We start from the raw sequence: 20,951 nt of genomic DNA on the forward strand, positions 1-20,951 counted from the left end.
GTAGTTTTGCAACATCTGGAGGTCCGCAGGTTGAAGACCACTGCTGAAGGGATTGACAGGCGGTGATGATGAAGGGGGGTGGATGATGACGAGGGGGATGATGACGGGGGTGTTAATGACGGGGTCGGGATGATGATATGGGGGGGATGATGACATGGGGGGATGATGTATTTCCCACCCTAGGCTTATAGTCGAGTCAATAACTTTTCCTGGGTTTTTGGGGTGAAATGCAGGGCCTCGGCTTATATTCGGGTCGGTTTATACTCGAGTATATACGGTATGTTAATATTCTTGGCTACGTAGCAGCATTATCTTAAGTTGCTAAATCCCATTACTCGTCTTCTCATCCAACTGGAACCCTGAATTTGTCTCTCCGTTAAGTGAATCTGGTTTATTTTCTTCAATATTATTATCGGTCTTGTTTTTACCAAAATACAAGGTCAAGCGGTATCCTAAGAGAAAAGTTATAATTCATGTTAGATGAAAACTGAAGCATTCAGAATTTATTAAGTTGTAGACTGGGTAGACACAATGTAATGTCATTTTCCGCCTGTAGTGTAATTTACACATAATATCCCGCAAAAATACACCATTTTATTTAGCAGATGCATTATACAGACTACAGATGCATTCTCTGCGCAAATTGGCATGTAAAATAAAATAAAAATTGGACGAACCCAGCCATACATGCAGAAACATAAAAATGTATTTAAAATTATATTTAAAGTTCATAGAAAAGACCTGCACCTATCAGTAAAAAAGTATGCTATAAACTGAACCCATTTTTTTTTGTCTCAGATTAAGGCCTTCACATTTATTATGTGAGGTAGGTCACTGATATATTGGATTACCAATGGAAAGCTATACAGCAGCGTGCAATTGGGTTCCCATAGGGTTGATAAGACCATGGGAGAGATTTATCAAAACCTGTCCAGAGGAAAAGTTGCTGAGTTGCTATAGCAACCAATCAGATTGCTTCTTTCATTTTTCAGACGCCTCTTTACAAATGAAAGAAGCGATCTGATTGGTTGCTATGGGCAACTCAGCAACTTTTCCTCTGGGCAGGTTTTGGTAAATCTCACAATTCTATATTTGGAACTGCCATTGGTTTGCTTTACCGTGGTATACATTTTATTGTGGGACAGGAAAGCCTGGCAGACTACACTGTTCTCCACAACTGTATACAGGTGTAAAGTGAATGCTGGGAGTTGTTGTTTTGCAACAGCTGGAGACACTCTGGTTTGGAAACGCTCATTTACTAAGAGTGGAGTGTAGGTTTCTTTGTGGGTTTTAATTCCCTACAATTTATTTTCCACGGTATTTACTAAGGTTTCCCTACATTTTCCACTTTCCCTACATTCTCTTTTTTTTTTTACACATGTTCTGATCTGTCGGGTTTTCCTCAGCTGAAATCCACCACATTTTATGTGGAAACCTTTGTAAATATGTTGGGTTTTTGTGAAAATGTCAGGAACTCGCCCCTTTTGGAGGCCCCCTTTCCCGGAGCCACGCTCCATTTTCTGGTTTTCTTCGCAAAATGGAGAGTTGGTCGGGGTTTTTTCAATTCAGGTGCAAATTCTGGCGCAGACAGAATTTCTGACGCATTGCGACAGAAGCTGCCACACAACCCGACAAAATATGTCGGGTTCGCAATGGTAAATGAGGGCCTCTGGGTTAGATCATCATAAGAGCTGTATAGGCAAAGCAACTTACCTATTAGTAGTATTGCGGCAAACGCCATCTGGAAAATACTGTAGATAAGTGGGAAAGTGAACATCAAGCTAAGCTGCTCTGGCGTAAAGGAAAGCTGAATAATTGTGGTACAAAGTTGAGTATTTTGCATTCCTGTTTCCAATGAGACTGTTCGGCACCTAAATACAGGGGGAAAAAAAGATTAAGAATCTTGAGTAAAGCAATAGATAATAGTCTAATAAAACGGCACATCATTTTTAGTTATCTCTATTAAACTTTACTGAATTTTATGCCCTTTATTTTATGCCCTGGTCCACATCCTAACTGATGGCGACCCATTTTTGCCTAACAACCAGAAAGTTTCACAGATGTGCAAATTACTTCTACAGTGACCCCCCGACCTACGATGGCCCCAACATACGATAATTTCAACATACAATGCTTTTTTATGTTGGGGCCATCGCATAAACAGCTATCCGGCAGCGCAGACTGCATCAGCTGCTGCCGGATAGCTGTTTAAGATGCCCCGTGTGGTCTGGTGGGTGTCATTCACCTGTCCCCGCTGCACCGGTTGGTCCTCTTCGGGATCCCTTGCATTGCCGGCACTCTCCATCGTCGTCATCATGTCACCGTGCACGCCGTCCCATCATCCAATAGGAGCGGCGTGCGCAACGATGTGATGACGGCGATGAAGAGACGCAGGGCATCCAGGGCAGCGGTGAGCGGCGGGGACGAGTGAGTACTGTATAACCTTCTATACCAGTAAGCTTCAACCTGCGGACCACCAGATGTTGCAAAACTACAACTCCCAGCATGCCCGGACAGCCGTTGGTTGTCCGGGCATGCTGGGAGTTGTAATTTTGCAACATCTGGAGGTCTGCAGGTTGGAGATAACTGTCCTATACTTTTCATTGCATGGATCCCTCAATATACGATGGTTTCAACTAACGATCGTTCATTTGGAACAAATTACCATTGTATGTTGAGGGACCACTGTATTTAAAAATCGTAAACCTTCCAGTACTTATGAGGTGCTGTATACTACAGAGAAAGTTGTGTAGTTCTTTCTAGTCTGATTACAGTGCTCTCTGTGGCCACCTCTGTTCGTGTCAGGAACTGCAGGGGAGGTTTGTTATGGGGATTTTCTCCTGCTCTGGACAGTTCCTGACTCGGACAGAGGTGGCAGCAGAGAGCACTTTTATCAGATTGGAAAGAACTATACAACTTCCTCTGGAGCATACAGCAGCTGATAAGAACTGGAAGGCTTAAGATTTTTTAAATAGAAATAATTTACAAATCTTTCTGGCACCAGTTGATTTGAAAACATTATAATTTTTTTCCTCTAGAGTACCCCTTTAACCCCTTCAGGACCAAGCCCATTTTGGCCTTAAGGACCGGAGCGTTTTTTGCACATCTGACCACTGTCACTTTAAACATTAATAACTCTGGAATGCTTTTAGTTATCATTCTGATTCTGAGATTGTTTTTTCGTGACATATTCTACTTTAACATAGTGGTAAAATTTTGTGGTAACTTGCATCCTTTCTTGGTGAAAAATCCCAAAATTTCATGAAAAAATTGAAAATTTTGCATTTTTCAAACTTTGAAGCTCTCTGCTTGTAAGGAAAATGGATATTCCATTTTTTTTTTTATTATTCACATATACAATATGTCTACTTTATGTCTGCATCATAAAATTTATGAGTTTTTACTTTTGGAAGACACCAGAGGGCTTCAAAGTTCAGCAGCAATTTTCCAATTTTTTACAAAATTTTCAAACTCGCTATTTTTCAGACACCAGTTCAGGTTTGAAGTGGATTTGAAGGGTCTTCATATTAGAAATACCCCATGAAAGACCCCATTATAAAAACTACACCCCCCAAAGTATTCAAAATGACATTCAGTCAGTGTTTTAACCCTTTAGGTGTTTCACAGGAATAGCAGCAATCTGAAGGAGAAAATTCAAAATCTTCATTTTTTACACTCGTATGTTCTTGTAGACCCAATTTTTGAATTTTTGCAAGAGGTAAAAGGAAAAAATTTTTACTTGTATTTGTAGCCCAATTTCTCTTGAGTAAGCACATACCTCATATGTCTATGTTAATTGTTCGGCGGGCGCAGTAGAGGGCTCAGAAGCGAAGGAGCGACAAGGGGATTTTGGAGAGAACATTTTTCTGAAATGGTTTTTGGGGGGCATGTCACCTTTAGGAAGCCCCTAGGGTGTCAAACCAGCAAAAAAATAACACATGGCATACCATTTTGGAAACTAGACCCCTTGGGGAACATAACAAGGGGTAAAGTGAACCTTAATACCCCACAGGGGTTTCATGACTTTTGCAAATGTAAAAAAAAAGTAAAATTTTTTACCTAAAATGCTTGTTTTCCCAAAAATTTTACATTTTTGAAAAGGGTAATAGCAGAAAATGCCCCCCAAAATTTGAAGCCCAATTTCTCCCGATTCAGAAAACACCCCATATGGGGGTAAAAAGTGCTCTGCTGGCGCACTACAGGTCTCAGAAGAGAAGGAGTCACATTTGGCTTTTTGGAAGCAAATTTTGCTTTCGGGGCATGCCGCATTTAGGAAGCCCCTATGGTGCCAGGACAGCAAAAAAAAACATATGGCATACCATTTTGGAAACTAGACCCCTTGGGGAACATAACAAGGGGTAAAGTGAACCTTAATACCCCACAGGGGTTTCATGACTTTTGCAAATGTAAAAAAAAAGTAAATTTTTTTACCTAAAATGCTTGTTTTCCCAAAAATTTTACATTTTTGAAAAGGGTAATAGCAGAAGATGCCCCCCAAAATTTGAAGCCCAATTTCTCCCGATTCAGAAAACACCCCATATGGGGGTAAAAAGTGCTCTGCTGGCGCACTACAGGTCTCAGAAGAGAAGGAGTCACATTTGGCTTTTTGGAAGCAAATTTTGCTTTGGGGGCATGCCGCAATTAGGAAGCCCCTATGGTGCCAGGACAACAAAAAAAAAACATATGGCATACCATTTTGGAAACTAGACCCCTTGGGGAACATAACAAGGGGTAAAGTGAACCTTAATACCCCACAGGGGTTTCATGACTTTTGCAAATGTAAAAAAAAAGTTAAATTTTTTACCTAAAATGCTTGTTTGCCCAAAAATTTTACATTTTTGAAAAGGGTAATAGCAGAAAATGCCCCCTAACATTTGAAGCCCAATTTCTCCCGATTCAGAAAACACCCCATATGGGGGTAAAAAGTGCTCTGCTGGCGCACTACAGGTCTCAGAAGAGAAGGAGTCACATTTGGCTTTTTGGAAGCAAATTTTGCTCTGGGGGCATGCCGCATTTAGGAAGCCCCTATGGTGCCAGGACAGCAAAAAAAAAAACACATGGCATACCATTTTGGAAACTAGACCCCTTGGGGAACATAACAAGGGGTAAAGTGAACCTTAATACCCCACAGGGGTTTCATGACTTTTGCAAATGTAAAAAAAAAGTAAAATTTTTTACCTAAAATGCTTGTTTGCCCAAAAATTTTACATTTTTGAAAAGGGTAATAGCAGAAAATGCCCCCCAACATTTGAAGCCCAATTTCTCCCGATTCAGAAAACACCCCATATGGGGGTAAAAAGTGCTCTGCTGGCGCACTACAGGTCTCAGAAGAGAAGGAGTCACATTTGGCTTTTTGGAAGCAAATTTTGCTCTGGGGGCATGCCGCATTTAGGAAGCCCCTATGGTGCCAGGACAGCAAAAAAATAACACATGGCATACCATTTTGGAAACTAGACCCCTTGGGGAACATAACAAGGGGTAAAGTGAACCTTAATACCCCACAGGGGTTTCATGACTTTTGCAAATGTAAAAAAAAAGTAAAATTTTTTACCTAAAATGCTTGTTTTCCCAAAAATTTTACATTTTTGAAAAGGGTAATAGCAGAAAATACCCCCCCAAAATTTGAAGCCCAATTTCTCCCGATTCCGAAAACACCCCATATGGGGGTAAAAAGTGCTCTGCTGGCGCACTACAGGTATCAGAAGAGAAGGAGTCACATTTGGCTTTTTGGAAGCAAATTTTGCTCTGGGGGCATGCCGCATTTAGGAACCCCCTATGGTGCCAGGACAGCAAAAAAATAACACATGGCATACCATTTTGGAAACTAGACCCCTTGGGGAACATAACAAGGGGTAAAGTGAACCTTAATACCCCACAGGGGTTTCATGACTTTTGCAAATGTAAAAAAAAAGTAAAATTTTTTACCTAAAATGCTTGTTTTCCCCAAAATTTTACATTTTTTAAAAGGGTAATAGCAGAAAATACCCCCCAAAATTTGAAGCCCAATTTCTCCCGATTCAGAAAACACCCCATATGGGGGTAAAAAGTGCTCTGTTGGCGCACTACATATCTCAGAAGAGAAGGAGTCACATTTTGGCTTTTTGGAAGTAAATTTTGCTCTGGGGGCATGCCTCATTTAGGAAGCCCCTTTGGTGCCAGGACAGCAGAAAAAAAACCACATGGCATTACATTTTGGAAACTAGACCCCTCGGGGAACGTAACAGTGTTACAGTGAGTTCTTACACCTCACAGGTTTTTTGAAAAGTGGGCCTAAATTGAAAAATTTGATTTTTTTACACTAAAATGCTGGGGTTACCCAATTTTTAACATTTTCACAAGGGGTAATATGAGGAATTGGGTTACAAATTTTGGAGGGCTTTTTCCCCTGACTATAAAAATCCATCCACATATGGGGTAACGTGCTGGGCGGGCGCACAACAAGGCTCAGAAGTCATAGAGGTCACTTTGTATTTGTGGCCTATGGCATATCAGTAGCTGACGGTTACATACATTCCGAGGAAAATACAAAAATGAAACACCCACATGTGACACCATTACAGAAAGTACCCACCCTGAGGAATGGGTATAGGGGTAAAGAGGACATTTCTAACGCACAGGGGTTTCCTAAATTTATTTTCCAGGAATGGATGAAGGGTAGCTTTTGAAAATTGCAATTTTCAACCTATGCTCTGCTTCATCTTTTTGGGAACAACTAACATGTGACTCTGAATTGTCGCCTGGAAATACGACAGAGTTCAGCGAGAACTCTTCGCATTTGAGGCGGATGTTTGTTACGGACCTAACAGTTACATACATTCAGAGGAAAATACAAGAAAGGAACACCCATATGTGAGATTATTACAAACAGTACACCCCCTAGGGAAGGTGTATAGGGTGAAGTGGAGATTTGGAACAGATGGGTGTTCCCTTCATTTATTTTCCAGGAATGGATGAAGTGTACTATGGGGGGAAGAAAATTGCAATTTTAGAACTGATATGCCAATTATTTTCCCAGAATGATGACCCAGAGTACAGCCAAAAGTAAAAAGGATGCCCGCCCCAAACCCTATACTCTGAATCATCATTCTGGGAAGGGGATGTGTGGGGCCGTCCCTATTCTGTTACCTCAAATGCGCAACCCGCTCAGGTGGGGAGAGAGAGCGTTGCGCATTTGAGGCAACTGCAAACCTCCAATGCTGTTGACTCTGTGTCCCATGACCCATTTTTTAGGGGGAAGAAAAAAAAAAGATATTGGGGGTATTGAGAAAAAGGTTATTTTTTTATTTGGGGGGGGGGGGGGGGTTTGGTATAAAATTTGGAAGACAGTGTACCCTGGACTGGTACATTGGAGTCGAATTGTGGGTAATTAATATTAGGGCAAATGACGGAAAATGTAGTACTCCATGGAAGTGTGATACTCCCTGAAGCAGCCTATGCAGAGGCCCGGATGATCGGGGCAAGTGTCGCATTGAGTGGTGGTGTCCTTTCGAATCCCCCTCTTGCGACACACTCTGCATTTCTTCTGAGATCGTCCCTTCTTTCCAGTGTGGGGGATCACACATGGAAAGTGTTGGCCGGGGACGATCCGGGGACCTGAAGTTACAGAGGTGCTCTGACCCGCTCTTTGGCGGTCACCATAGATGAGGGCCTTTAGAACTTCCTCTTGGAACTCCAGGTATGTCCCTGTGTTGCCAGCGTTCTTGTACAGTACAAAAGAGTTGTACATGGCAACCTGTACCATGTAGACCGCAACTTTTTTGTACCATATCTTTGTTTTCCGCATGGCATTATATGGCTTGAGGACTTGATCAGAAAGATCAACTCCCCCCATATACCGATTGTAGTCCAGAATACAATCGGGCTTGAGGACCGGTCCCACGGTACCTCGCACAGGGACAGGGGTGCTGCCATTCCCATGAATTGTGGTGAGCATAAGGACATCCCTCTTGTCCTTATACCGGACCAACAACAGGTTATCATGGGTGAGGGCACGGGACTCACCCCGGGGGATAGGAGTCTGCAGGGGATAGGAAGGAAGGCCTCTTTGATTCTTCCGGACTGTCCCACAAGCGAGCGTGGATCTGGCGGCGAGGGATGTGAAGAGAGGGATACTAGTATAAAAGTTATCCACGTAAAGGTGGTAACCTTTATCTAGCAATGGGTGCAAAAGGCCCCAAACGATTTTCCCGCTAACACCCAGAGTGGGGGAACAATCTGGGGGTTCAATGCAGGAATCTCGTCCCTCATACACCATAAACTTGCAAGTGTACCCGGAGGTACTCTCGCAAAGTTTATACATCTTCACGCCATACCGCGCTCGCTTGGTAGGGATGTATTGCCGGAAGCTGAGTCTCCCCTTAAAGCTGATGAGCGACTCATCAATAGCGACCTCCCTTCCAGGGACATAGGCCTCCCAAAATCTGGCCCCGAAGTGATTGATGACCGGCCTGATTTTATACAGGCGGTCATACGCGGGATCAGTTCGGGGGGGACATGCCGCATTATCAGCATAATGCAAACATCTCCGAATGGCCTCGAACCGGGAACGTGCCATGGCCATACTGTAGAGGGGTGTCTGGTAAAAGACGTCCCCACTCCAATATTGCCTGACACTGGGTTTTTTAACTAGACCCATATGCAGCGCAAGGCCCCAAAAGGTCCTCATTTCGGCTGCATCGACTGGAGTCCAGCCACCGGGTCTAGCTAAAAGTGAGCCCGGGTTAGCGGCGACGAACTGTTGGGCATACAGATTCGTCTGTGTAACCATTAGATTAACAAAGTCGTCACTGAAAAAATGACCGAAAAAGTCCTTTTCAGTGAACCCGGCGATGTTAATCTTGATTCCTGAGTCGCCAACAAACTCAGGAATCACGGGCTCGTGGTCCGCTGGCTCAGCCCAGACAAGTTCTCCGGTACGAGGTACCAGTGGGGACTCATACTAGCATGGGGCACAGGGTCAAGGGCAGAGGAGGTTTGCGGCACCGCACGGCGGCGTCTCCGCCGCCTTGGTGGCTCATCATCTGAACTAGATGATGAGGAGGACGATGAAATAAGGAAGGTGGGGTCTTCATCGTCCTCTGAGCCGCTCTCGGTGTCGGAGGCAATTATGGCATATGCCTCCTCCGCCGAAAACGCTCTGCGGGCCATTTCCCTACTCTAATGGGGAGATACGGGTATGTGTGTGTGTGGGGGGGGGGAAACTTTATTGGTGTGTGTGCTGCGTGTGGTGTGGTGCGATACTACCTCCCTAACCCGCCCTAACCCACCCTAACCTAACCTAACTAAACTAACCCGCCCTAACAGAAAAAAATATAAAATAAAAAGGGGACTTTTAAAAAAAAAAGGGGGGACTTCTAGCGCAAAAAAAACCCTGCGCCAAAAAAATAAGCGTTTATCTAATCAGTGGTGTGCGCACTGATTAGCGCTTGTGGCGGCAAGGGGCGCAGAAGTCAGAGGGGGGTCCGGCCACTCAGCCCAGAACAGTGGCTGGTGGCTTGTACTCAGACCCCCACACAAAAAACCCGAAAAATAAAATAAAAAAACGCTTAACCCCGGAAAAAATGCACCCGCCTGAACAAAAAAAAAAAAACGCTGATCAGTGATAAATCACCGACAGCGGTGGGACAGGCTGCACACACAGGTACGGTCCGTCCACACAGTACACGCCTGCTACTGGTGGCACGGACCGCCTATGGGTGCAAAAAAAATACGCGTTAACCGAAAAAAGTGCCTTTACCACAAAAAAAACGCTGATCAGTGATAAATCACTGACAGCGGTGAGGCACGCCACACACACAGGTGAGGTCCGGCCACACAGTACACGCCTGCTACTGGTGGCACGGACCGCCTATGGGTGCAAAAAAAGCGCTAGAAAACGCGTAAAAAAGCGCCGGCACCACAAAAAAAAACGCTGATCAGTACTACGGGACTGATCAGTGGCGGGTGGGCTTTAACAAACGGTGGCGGACCGCTCTTTTATAACTAAGAGGGTCCGCACACACGCTTAGGGAAAAAAGAAAAAAAAAAAGATCTGCGCCAAAAAAAAAAAGGCTGGCGGCAGACCGCAGCGACCCAGCAGGGCCGGGGTCACGCAGCTAAAGGTGCTACGGACCCACGGACACCCACTGAGGTACGCCCAAAAAAGAAAAAAAAAGAAAACTTTTTTTTTTTAACCCTAACCTGTCCCTACCTAAATCTAAAGCAATCCCTGGGGATTTCTGTGCCAAGGGGCCACAGAAAGGGGGCAAGGGGCACTTTTTTTTTACTGAGGGGATGGTGGGCAGCACGGGGCTCCGTCCTGCACACCAGATCTCTGTGGAATGGTGGGCAGAACGGAGCAACGTGCTCCTACCCCCCACCATCCCCTCCCATTACACTGTGATTGGTGTGGCCACTTTGGCCACCCAATCACAACTGTACTGAGGGGGGTGGCCACAATGCCAGCCCCCAGTACAGTACGGATGGTGATTGGTGGTGTATACTACACCACCAGTCACCATATATATCCGGGCAACAGGGTCACACGTGACCCTGAGGACCCGGAACCGCTGCAGAACGCCGGTTAGTAGTTACCAGCGTCCTGCAGCGATTGCCGGTATAGGAGGTCCTCCGGACCTCCTCCGGCACACTGCCGGGATGTCTGCTGATAGAAATCAGCAGACATCCGGCTCCGATCCCCGCCCGGTGAGCGGCGGGGAACGGAATCGCAGCGCATCGCTCATCTGAATTGATGAGCGATGTGCTGCGATCGCCGACATGGGGGGACATAATGACCCCCCTGGGCGATATGCCGGGATGCCTGCTGAACGATTTCAGCAGGCATCCGGCTCCGGCGCCCCTCCGGCTAGCGGTGGGGGCCGGATTTCCCACGGGCGTATGGATACGCCCTCGGTCCTTAAGGACTCGGAATGCAGGGCGTATCCATACGCCCTATGTCCTGAAGAGGTTAAGCACTGAATACACAATCTTTTCTGTGGTGCCCTATGGTACTAGCATAGAACATCATGCAAACTGTATAAGCCAAACTTACTACAATTTACACATGAAAAACAGGTGTAAATTGTAGCTGAACTTGATGCCAGCTTCAAGCTGGTCTAGATATCTATGGCCGCTACACACATATGCCTGTCAATAAATCAAGTGCAGCTTGTAGGGGTGAGCTTTTACATAAGACCGGCGTATCTCCTGCATTGTCCCAGTTTTATCAATTAATCTAAATTGCCCATAGTAACAGTTTAGCTTTTATTTCTCTAATTGCTCTGACAAAAAGAAAGCTATGCTGTAAAATGAAAGCCCATAGCTAGTTGCTGTGGGCAAATCAGACAGTTTTTTTTTTACTAATAACTGGGGCAATATTCTGTAAAAACAATACACCAAAACAGCACCAAAACCCTGGCATTTAAGAGGTTTTTTTTTAAATTGATTTAACTTTTTCACTTTTTTTTATAAACCAAAAAGGGCTAAATAAAGATGTATGTGAAGGAGACCCAAGAGTGACTTCATAAACAGCATATATTTGGAAAAACACTGCAGTTTTTTAGGCCATTTTTACTTTTTGGGGGTATTTTTTTTGTCAAAACCTGAAGTGGATTTAAAAGGAATTACCGGTAGCTAAATTAAGAAAGGACTTATACTTCCTTCTTTCTATTGGGTCCGTGCCTGTCTTTGGTTCAAAAACTGCAGTTAAAATAATGTGCAGTATTTCTGAGCAGTTTTGCTGCATATTTAACAAACAAAATTTTTTTAAAGTGGAGATATGGTTTAAGGATATTATAAAAAAAAAAAAGACATGGACACAAATATTTGGCATACATACCTGCTCCATGTTTGGTTAGATATATAAGCCAACAAGAAGCCAAAAACAAAACCCGCAGCTGGAAATACTGTCCCTAAGATCCACAATTTAGGGGCAATGTCCCATGATCCTTTGTACAAAACTCCACCTATAACAGCTATAAGTACAATAAGGATACCTCCTGTAATGGATCCTATCTGCAAGGAAAATAGCATTCGTCAGTTTGATCTTACAAAGATTCCTCTGATTAGGAGCTGGTTTGTTAAAGTCAAGGGGTGTACCGGAATTGGAAAATTGTACTTAAGTAAAACTATCACCCCAAGATATATAAATTACTGATATAGTGTTATCACAAATTGTACTGTCTTGCTTGAAAACCTCCTGACAGGAATTTGTGTAGTTCTTTCATTGCCAGTGTAATGTTGTATGAGCATCTCCCTGTCTCCTGTCTCCTGAGACAACCCATCATCCTCTGCTGACTCAGTAGGTTTGGCTGGATCTTGTCTCTGAACTGAATCCTCACACCTTGAGCTATGCCACTATCTCCAGCTCCTCCAGCTTACATCACTATCTCCTTATCATATACACACATAAATATATATCTTTATTGAGACTTTAGGGAAGAGAAACCACCTATTGTACTATTAGGTGCTTTATGGACTATTTCCTGGGGTTCATGATGGGGAGGCCATTCAGGAGGCCTAGTGCCTTATGAACTGTTTTAAGGATGCTATATGGCTGGCCCGTATGGGACTGCCACAGACTGATTCACAGCCTGCTTAGAGACTTTTCCATCTTGGACAGTCCAGATAAAGACATAAAGAAGAGGACTAATGCCCTTTTACTTCCCCACCTACCCATATGTTTGCTGAGTAGCTTGGCCCTGTGATCCACCCCTCCCTACCCCTATAGATCCTGCATGTATCCTCAATCACAGACTGTAATGTATTGTTGTTCAACTTTGTTTCTTTTATGATATGTTATAGAGCAGAATGTTAGTGTAGCATGTGGTATAGTGTATTGCTTAGGGAACATGTGCTGTATGTTATACTATCATTCTTTGTATGATTGTAATATATTGTATGACTTGTAATGACGACTGAATGATCAATTAAGCTCTTTCAATAACTTTAGGAAAGAATGAGGTGTGTTGACAGAATGCTGCCTTATGCTAAATAGTGTCACAAGCAGAGAAGCAGGCTGGGAATGAATACAGCAGGTGCCTGTTCTGCTATGTTATGCAATCTTCTGAATCAGCTCTGGAACTGGCAGGATCACTGTGGGAAGGTAATAGGCAGGGTGGGAGAGCTGAAGGAAAACAATGCATTCTGTAAATTGTACTGTAGTACTGAGCAAGCACCTGAAATAATGAGGGGATTACAGATTCATAAATACATAGATTTTTAGGGGTTTCAGGACTGTGATAAACAAATAAGCAATGTTGTATAGTTAAGCAGCATTTATATTTTTTACCTGATGTTCAAGTACCTTTTTAGCGGCGGGCCCCCAGCAATCCAACATATTATCCCCTATCCTTTGGATGAATGTGGAACAGTGGAACAACCATATCCACTGGACTTGAAAGGGTACCTGTCAGCTGTATGTTGCTGCTAAGAGCTGCAGGCACTGTTGGATAGCTGTTAGGGTATGACAGTAAACTGTACATTTCCTGGAGCTGATGGTGATTGTTATCTATATACAAAATCTACTTTTTCTCCCTCAGGAGGCAAGGAGTAAAGGGAGGCTGAGCTGCTCAAGTACCACAGCCTGGCACGCATTTTCATACCTTCACCTTCCAGACCCACCGTGATTCACATACAAGGCTTTGAGCATCAGTCAAGGCGTGGCTGGGAGGCGAGGATGAGTAAGGAGGCATGCCAGGCTGTGGCACTAGAACAGCTTGGCCTTGCCTCCTTGACACTTGCCTGGGAAATAAAAAGTAAAACAGAAAAACAACTTTAGAAAACTGCATATAATAGTGTGAGATTAGTATACTACTACCCTACAATAGACAGCTTTTATAGCAGAACAAACAGATCATTTGGGAATATGAAATGATCAGTTGTTCAGCAATGACGCACCCTGGGCCTATTATTTCTGTATGTGATTGCATGGCTGAACTTTCTTTTAAGAAAGTTGAATCGCCAATTGGCTTCATCTGTGATGTGCTGCTGTACAAACATAATGGTAGAGCTATTTTTACTTCAAATGACTGTGGCCACAACTGCTAGGTAACATTATTTTGATGCTTTGATTTTAGATGCTGGAATCAATTTTATTTGTGAGCACTAAAGTTTGAGTAATATTTTCTAAACTCTTATACTTACCTTAAGGATTTTTTTGGCCACTCGCGGCCATTTGTAATTGACAAAAATTCCAACTCCAACTGGAACAACAAGAGAGACTAAAGCAATGCCTGCAAGAAAAAAAAGTGGTCAATTATCTCATGATAAATATACATTATCTTTTATGCTAAACTGTGCCTTACGCTTTAAAAAATCTTTAGACATGTCATAGAGACATTTTAACCCCTTCAAAGGGTACTCCGCCCCTAGACATCTAATCCCGTATCCAAAGCATAGGGGATAAGATTTCAGATTGCCGGGGTCCCGCCATTGGGGACCCCCGCAATATAGCAAGTAGCACCCACCTGTAACTGCTTCCGGAAGCGCTGGAGGATCTCAGGCTAATTCCTCCCGACCACGGGGACGGAAGATGGTGATGTCACGATTCCACCCAAGTCTATGGGAGGGAGCGGTCCTTTGGATAGGGGATAAGATGTCTAGGGGCAGAGTACCCCTTTAAGGACCAAGCCCATTTTCACCTTGAGGACCAGAGCGTTTTTTGTACATCTGTTGCTTTAAGCATTAATAACTCTGGGATGCTTTAACTTTTCAGTCTGATTCTGAGATAGTTTTTTCGTGACATATTCTACATTATGCTAGTGATAAATTTTTGGCGATACTTGCATCATTTCTTGGTGAAAAATTCCCAAATTTGATGAAAAAACTAACTTTTTCTAACTTTGAAGCTCTCTGCTTGTAAGGAAAATAAACATTCCAAATAAATTATATATTGATTCACATATACAATATGTCTACTTTATGTTTGCATCATAAAGTTGACATGTTTTTACCTTTGGAAGACATCAGAGGGCTTCAAAGTTCAGCAGCAATTTTCAAATTTTTCACTAAATTTTCAAAATCGGAATTTTCCAGGGACCAGTTCAGTTTTGAAGGGGTTTTGAAGGGCCTTCATATTAGAAATATCCCAAAAATGACCCCATGATAAAAACATTTTTCATTTTCACGGACCACTGTTCCAAAAATCTGTCAGACACCTGTGGGACATAAATGCTCACTGTACCCCTTATTACATTCCGTGAGGGGTGTAGTTTCCAAAATGGGGTCACATGTGGGGGGTCCATTGTTCTGGCACAATGGGGGCTTTGTAAACACACGTGGCCTTCAATTCCGGACAAATTTTCTCTCCAAAAGCCCAATGGTGCTCCTTCTCTTCTGAGCATTGTAGTTCGCCCGCAGAACACTTTACATCCACATACAGGGTATGTTCTTACTCAGAAGAAATGTGGTTACAAATTTTGGGGGACTTTTTTCCTATTGTCACTTGTGAAAAGGAAATATTTAGGGTAAAATATTTTTTTTATTTTCCCATCCAACTTTAATGAAAATTCTTCAAACACCTGTGGGGTGTTAAGGCTCACTATACCCCTTGTTACATTCCATGAGGGGTGTAGTTTCCAAAATGGGGTCACACGTGGGTATTTATTTTTTGTGTTTATGTCAGAACCGCTGTAAAATCAGCCACCCCTGTGCTAATCACCAATTTAGGCCTCAAATGTACATAGTGCGCTCTCACTCCTGAGCCTTGTGGTGCGTCTTTTTTTCCCTTTTACCGATTGTGAAAATAAAAGTATGGGACAACACCAGCATGTTAGTCTAACATTTTTTCTTTTTTTACACTAACAGGCTGGTAAAATGAGAAAAAGCCCCCAAAATTTGTAGTGCAATTTCTCCCGAGTATGGAAATACGTGGCCATATGTGGCCCTAAACTGTTTCCTTGAAATACGACAGGGCTCTGAAGTGAGAGAGCGCCATGTGCATTTGAGGACTAAATTAGGGATTGCATAGGGGTGGACATAGGGGTATTCTATGCTAGTGATTCCCAAACAGGGTGCCTCCAGCTGTTGCTAAACTCCCAGCATGCCTGGACAGTCAGTGGCTGTCTTAAAATGCTGGGAGTTGTTGTTTTGCAACAGCTGGAGGCTCCGTGTTGGAAACACTGCCATACGATATGTTTTTCATTTTTATTGGGGGACAGTGTAAGGGGTGTATATGTAGTGTTTTACCCTTTATTTTGTGTTAGTGTAGTATAGTGTAGTGTTTTTAGAAAAATAGAAAGAACTCCAGCTCAGGTGCAGATCAAATAAGTGTAGCTTTATTTCACATCACGCCAGAAGCAACAGGTAACAGGTCGAAAGCGACGCGTTTCGGCCAGGTGCTGGCCTTAGTCATACACCTGGTGTATGACTAAGGCCAGCACCTGGCCGAAACACGTCACTTCTGACCTGTTACCTGTTGCTTTTGGCGTGATGTGAAATAAAGCTACACTTATTTGATCTGCACCTGAGCTGGAGTTCTTTCTATATTTCTTATTGCCTATGAGTGCAAGTCCGCACTTTCTCCATGCTCAATATCCGGACCAGCGGTGAGCTGGCTTCATTTCTACTTTTGCTTTGTAGTGCTTTTAGGGTACATTCACACTGGCAGGGTTTACGGTGAATTTCTCGCTAGGAGTTTGCAATGCGGCAGAAAATTTGCCACAGCTCAAACTTGAAGCAGGAAACTCACTGTAAACCTGCCCATGTGAATGTAACCTGTACCTCCAGCTGTTTCAAAACTACAACTCCCAGCATGTACTGACAGACTGTGCATGCTGGGAGTTGTAGTTTTGCAACAGCTGGAGGCACACTGGTTGGAAAACCTTCAGTTAGGTTCTGTTACCTAACTCAGTATTTTCCAACCAGTGTGCCTCCAGCTGTTGCAAAACTACAACTCCCAGCATGTACTAATTGCCGAAGGAGATGTAAGTATGCAACAGCTGGGGGTACGCAACTACAACTCCCAGCATGCCGAGGCAGCTGTTTGCTGTTTGGGCATGCTGGGATTTGCAGTTTTCCATCATCTGGAGGGCTACAGTTTAGAGACCACTGCACAGTATTCTCCAAACTGTAGCACTCCAGCTGTTGCAAAACTGCAACTCCCAGCATGCCCAAACAGCAAACAGCTGTATAGTGGTCTCCAAACTCTAGCCCTCCAGATGTTGCTAGGCAACTAACCGACTCCCGTAGGATCCAGGGAGCCCCATCGCCGTCCTCTGCTGCCGCCGATCATCGCCCACTGCCGATGGGTAAGTGGACCATCGACGCCGGTCCCCCGTTCTGCCCGGACTACTGTGGGTGGGCAGAGCAGGGGAACTGAACATTAACCCCCCTCCCCCGCCCCTCATCTGCTATTGGTCGTCGCTTCTGAACGACCAATAGCAGGGATAGGAGGGGTGGCATCCCTGCCACCCCACTCCTATCCCTTCAGGGGGATCGTGGGTGTCTTGGACAACCCCGATCCCCCTTATTTTCCAGGTCACCTGGTCACTGGAGACCCGTATGACACGGAATCACCGCAAATCGCTGGTGTGAATTCAGGACCCCCCTGGGCATTTGCATGGGGTGACTGCTGATAGATATCAGCAGTCACCCCAGTCCGGTCCCCGTCCGGCGTACAGGTACGCCTTTGGTCCTTAAGTACCAGCGAGCAAGAGCGTGTCCATACGCCCGTGGTCTTTAAGGGGTTAAGAGAGCAGCTGACCAAGAGAATCCCATAGACTTGCATTGTAAGTTTGTCTCACTGCGCCCAATCTTCTGGCAGCTATTTCTAGCTATCGTGTCTGTACAACATGTCAAGAGTTTTTTAAAGCGACAGTGACCATTTAAATGTAATGCCCACTGTAAATAAAAATATGCAATATGTAAATATGTAATCCTTGAGGCTATTTTATTTTTTTTTTTTTATCTTATATGCAGCTAAAGAAGAAATATTTAGTGAAAGAGATTGCGGCTGGAGGTCCGGAAATTATTTAATTCAGAGGTTCATTAAACTTTTACTCCCTATTTTGTGGATGTTTATGCAATGTACTTGTGATAGTCTATAATTGTGACCAAGATACCGGTAATGCAGATATCGGTAATTGTGACCAAGATACCGGTAATGCAGATATCCAGATAATTCTAAAGGTTCACTTATGCACACCACCATCTTTGCCTGGTTCTCCATTAGCTGTCATTCTTAAAGAAATTGAGGAAATGTGTCTGTTCTTTTATAAAGCAGAAATGGATGGAGGAAAATTAAATTGCGTGCAATGTCATAGCTTGTAACATTTCCAGAAAGTCATTTTTTCCAATAGCTAAATAAATTCTCTGTTAGCATATTTGCTTACTGTGCATGATTAATTATCTCTCATATTCTATTATGTAAAATAATTGACTTACCAATACTGTCATAAGGAATAATGATGGAACTAGAATCAACCCATGTTTTAGTGTAGAGGAAGAGGCATAGTGGCATCATGCCTAATGCAAGGAGTGTGGAACAAGTTGTCATGCTTATACTGCAAAACAAATCAATATTCAGCTATAGTTAACATACATAATATATATTAAAACCAAATGTATCATAACAGCCAGACCACAGAGCAAAAACACATGGAGAAAATCTGATTGTGTACTAAAGTCTGTGCTAAAACAATGCATTGGCCTTTGTCAGTGATTGCGTTCAGCTGCAATAATGACACATGGAGAATGAGGGTTAATACATTGTTTTACATAATGTAAAGCTTCAAATATATAGTATATATATATATATATATATATATATATATATATATATATATATATATAGACAAAGAATAAGTCAGCCAGCACTTTGTCTGTATTGCACATATGGGGTAGTGGCTACCTCCATGTTGGCCTTGCACCCCACCCACCTCTATCAGGTGCGTATATAAGGTGTCTTGGATGTTCCAGACCCTGCCATGCTTACTGAATTGTTCACACAGAGGCATATTCACAGTGTAGGGTCCGTCCCAATGAGGCCACCTTATCGCGGTGGGACGGTCCAAGCTATTTGACCGCCGGCGGAGACACATTTGCGAGCTAAGTGCCTCACTATTTCATAGTTTCACATTTGCATCTATTACACCATAGCTGTATAGCTCTCCATGTTTTATCTGCATGTTCATGTTTCACCTATATCCTTGTGCTGGCAGTGTGCTGCTACATTCTTCTGTTGCTGTATATATATATATATATATATATATATATATATATATATAACATTGAATGCTGCAAGTGTAAAAGAGTTTCAAGTTAACCTCTTTATTAACCACCTATTTTGGACCTTAAGGATCCAGCTATTTGTTCTATTTTTTAAATACACCATTTGGGCACATTATTTATTATCTATTATATTTTATCAATTGTTTTATCAGGAGAAAGCAAACAACAGTAATTCTAAAAATTCGAGGGATTTTTTGGAGGGTTTCATAAAGTTTTATTTGTATTTCATGGTACAACTTTTTAATAGCTTTTTATTCTATTTTCAGGATTTTCTATTTTTAGGTTGGGGAAATATAGTGTGATAATTTTAATAATTTTATGGGTCATTATGAATGTGAATTGTGAATTTTGTATATCTCTTTGCTTTATTTAAAAGGCAATTTTGTTGCTTGTTTTTTTTTTCTACAAACTTTAAATAAACTTTTAAAAGGAACATCCAACCTTTTGATTGCCGATGAAATACACTACGGGGTGTGCCATTTATTTGGATGCACCTTAATAAAATGGGAATGGTTGGTGATATTAACTTCCTGTTTGTGGCACATTAGTATATGTGAGGGGGGAACTTTTCAAGATGGGTGGTGACCATGGCGGCCATTTTGAAGTCAGCCATTTTGAATCCAACTTTTGTTTTTTTAATAGAAAGAGGGTCATGTGACACATCAAACTTATTGGGAATTTCCCAAGAAAAACAATGATGCACTTGGTTTTAACGTAACTTTATTCTTTCATGAGTTATTTACACGTTTCTGACCACTTATAAAATGTGTTCAATGTGCTGCCCATTGTGTTGGATTGTCAATGCAACCCTCTTCTCCCACTCTTCACACACTGATAGCAACACCGCAGGAGAAATACTAGCACAGGCTTCCAGTATCCGTAGTTTCAGGTGCTGCAGAATGGGCAAAACAAAAATTGGAACAGGACCCTCTGTTTACGCAGAAGATTTTGTTCAGTTATGAGGCAAACTTTTATGTGAATGGTGAAGTTAACAAACAAAACCATCGCTATTGGTCTGACACTAACCCACATTGGATAGATCCCTCCAAGACTGTGGGAACACAAAAATTCATGGTATGGTGTGGTAGATGGGGTTCAAAGATAGTGGGGCCATTCTTCATCAATGGAAACCTCAAGGCCATTCGATATGCAAAATTGCTACAAGATGATGTGTTTCCCTCTTTATGCACTGAAGCTGGCACGTTCCCTGAGTTTTTCCAGCAAGATGGTGCACCACTACATTATGGGTGTCAGGTCCGAGCATTCCTAGATGAACAGTTTCCTGGAAAGTGGATTGGTCGTCGTGGGCCAGTTGAATGGCCCCCAAGGTCTCCCGATCTGAGCCCCTTAGACTTTTATCTTTGGGGTCATCTGAAGGAAATTGTCTGTGCTGTGAAGATACGAGATGTGCAGCACCTGAAACTACGGATACTGGAAGCCTGTGCTAGTATTTCTCCTGCGGTGTTGCTATCAGTGTGTGAAGAGTGGGAGAAGAGGGTTGCATTGACAATCCAACACAATGGGCAGCACATTGAACACATTTTATAAGTGGTCAGAAACTTGTATATAACTCATGAAAGAATAAAGTTACGTTAAAACCAAGCACATCATTGTTTTCTTGTGAAATTCACAATAAGTTTGATGTGTCACATGACCCTTTTCCTATTGAAAAAACAAAAGTTGGATTCAAAATGGCCAACTTCAAAATGGCCGCCATGGTCACCACCCATCTTGAAAAGTTTCCC

General features: G+C 42.9%; 1 protein-coding gene across 1 annotated transcript in view; it reads right to left on the reverse strand.

Moving 5' to 3' along the window:
* Positions 1–231: 231 nt before the first annotated feature.
* LOC130357411 (ileal sodium/bile acid cotransporter-like) overlaps positions 232–20,951 on the reverse strand; it is a 30,728-nt gene continuing 10,008 nt past the window's right edge. The window contains exons 2-6 of the mRNA XM_056560105.1: positions 18,361–18,479; positions 14,122–14,210; positions 11,816–11,991; positions 1,714–1,871; positions 232–452 (exon numbers count right to left, since the gene is read on the reverse strand). Of these exons, the coding sequence (XP_056416080.1) occupies positions 322–452; positions 1,714–1,871; positions 11,816–11,991; positions 14,122–14,210; positions 18,361–18,479 (673 nt within the window). The 3' untranslated portion in view covers positions 232–321. The remainder of the gene's footprint in view (positions 453–1,713; positions 1,872–11,815; positions 11,992–14,121; positions 14,211–18,360; positions 18,480–20,951) is intronic.

The sequence above is a fragment of the Hyla sarda genome, chromosome 2 (assembly GCF_029499605.1).
Source record: "Hyla sarda isolate aHylSar1 chromosome 2, aHylSar1.hap1, whole genome shotgun sequence".
Lineage (NCBI taxonomy): Eukaryota > Metazoa > Chordata > Amphibia > Anura > Hylidae > Hyla > Hyla sarda.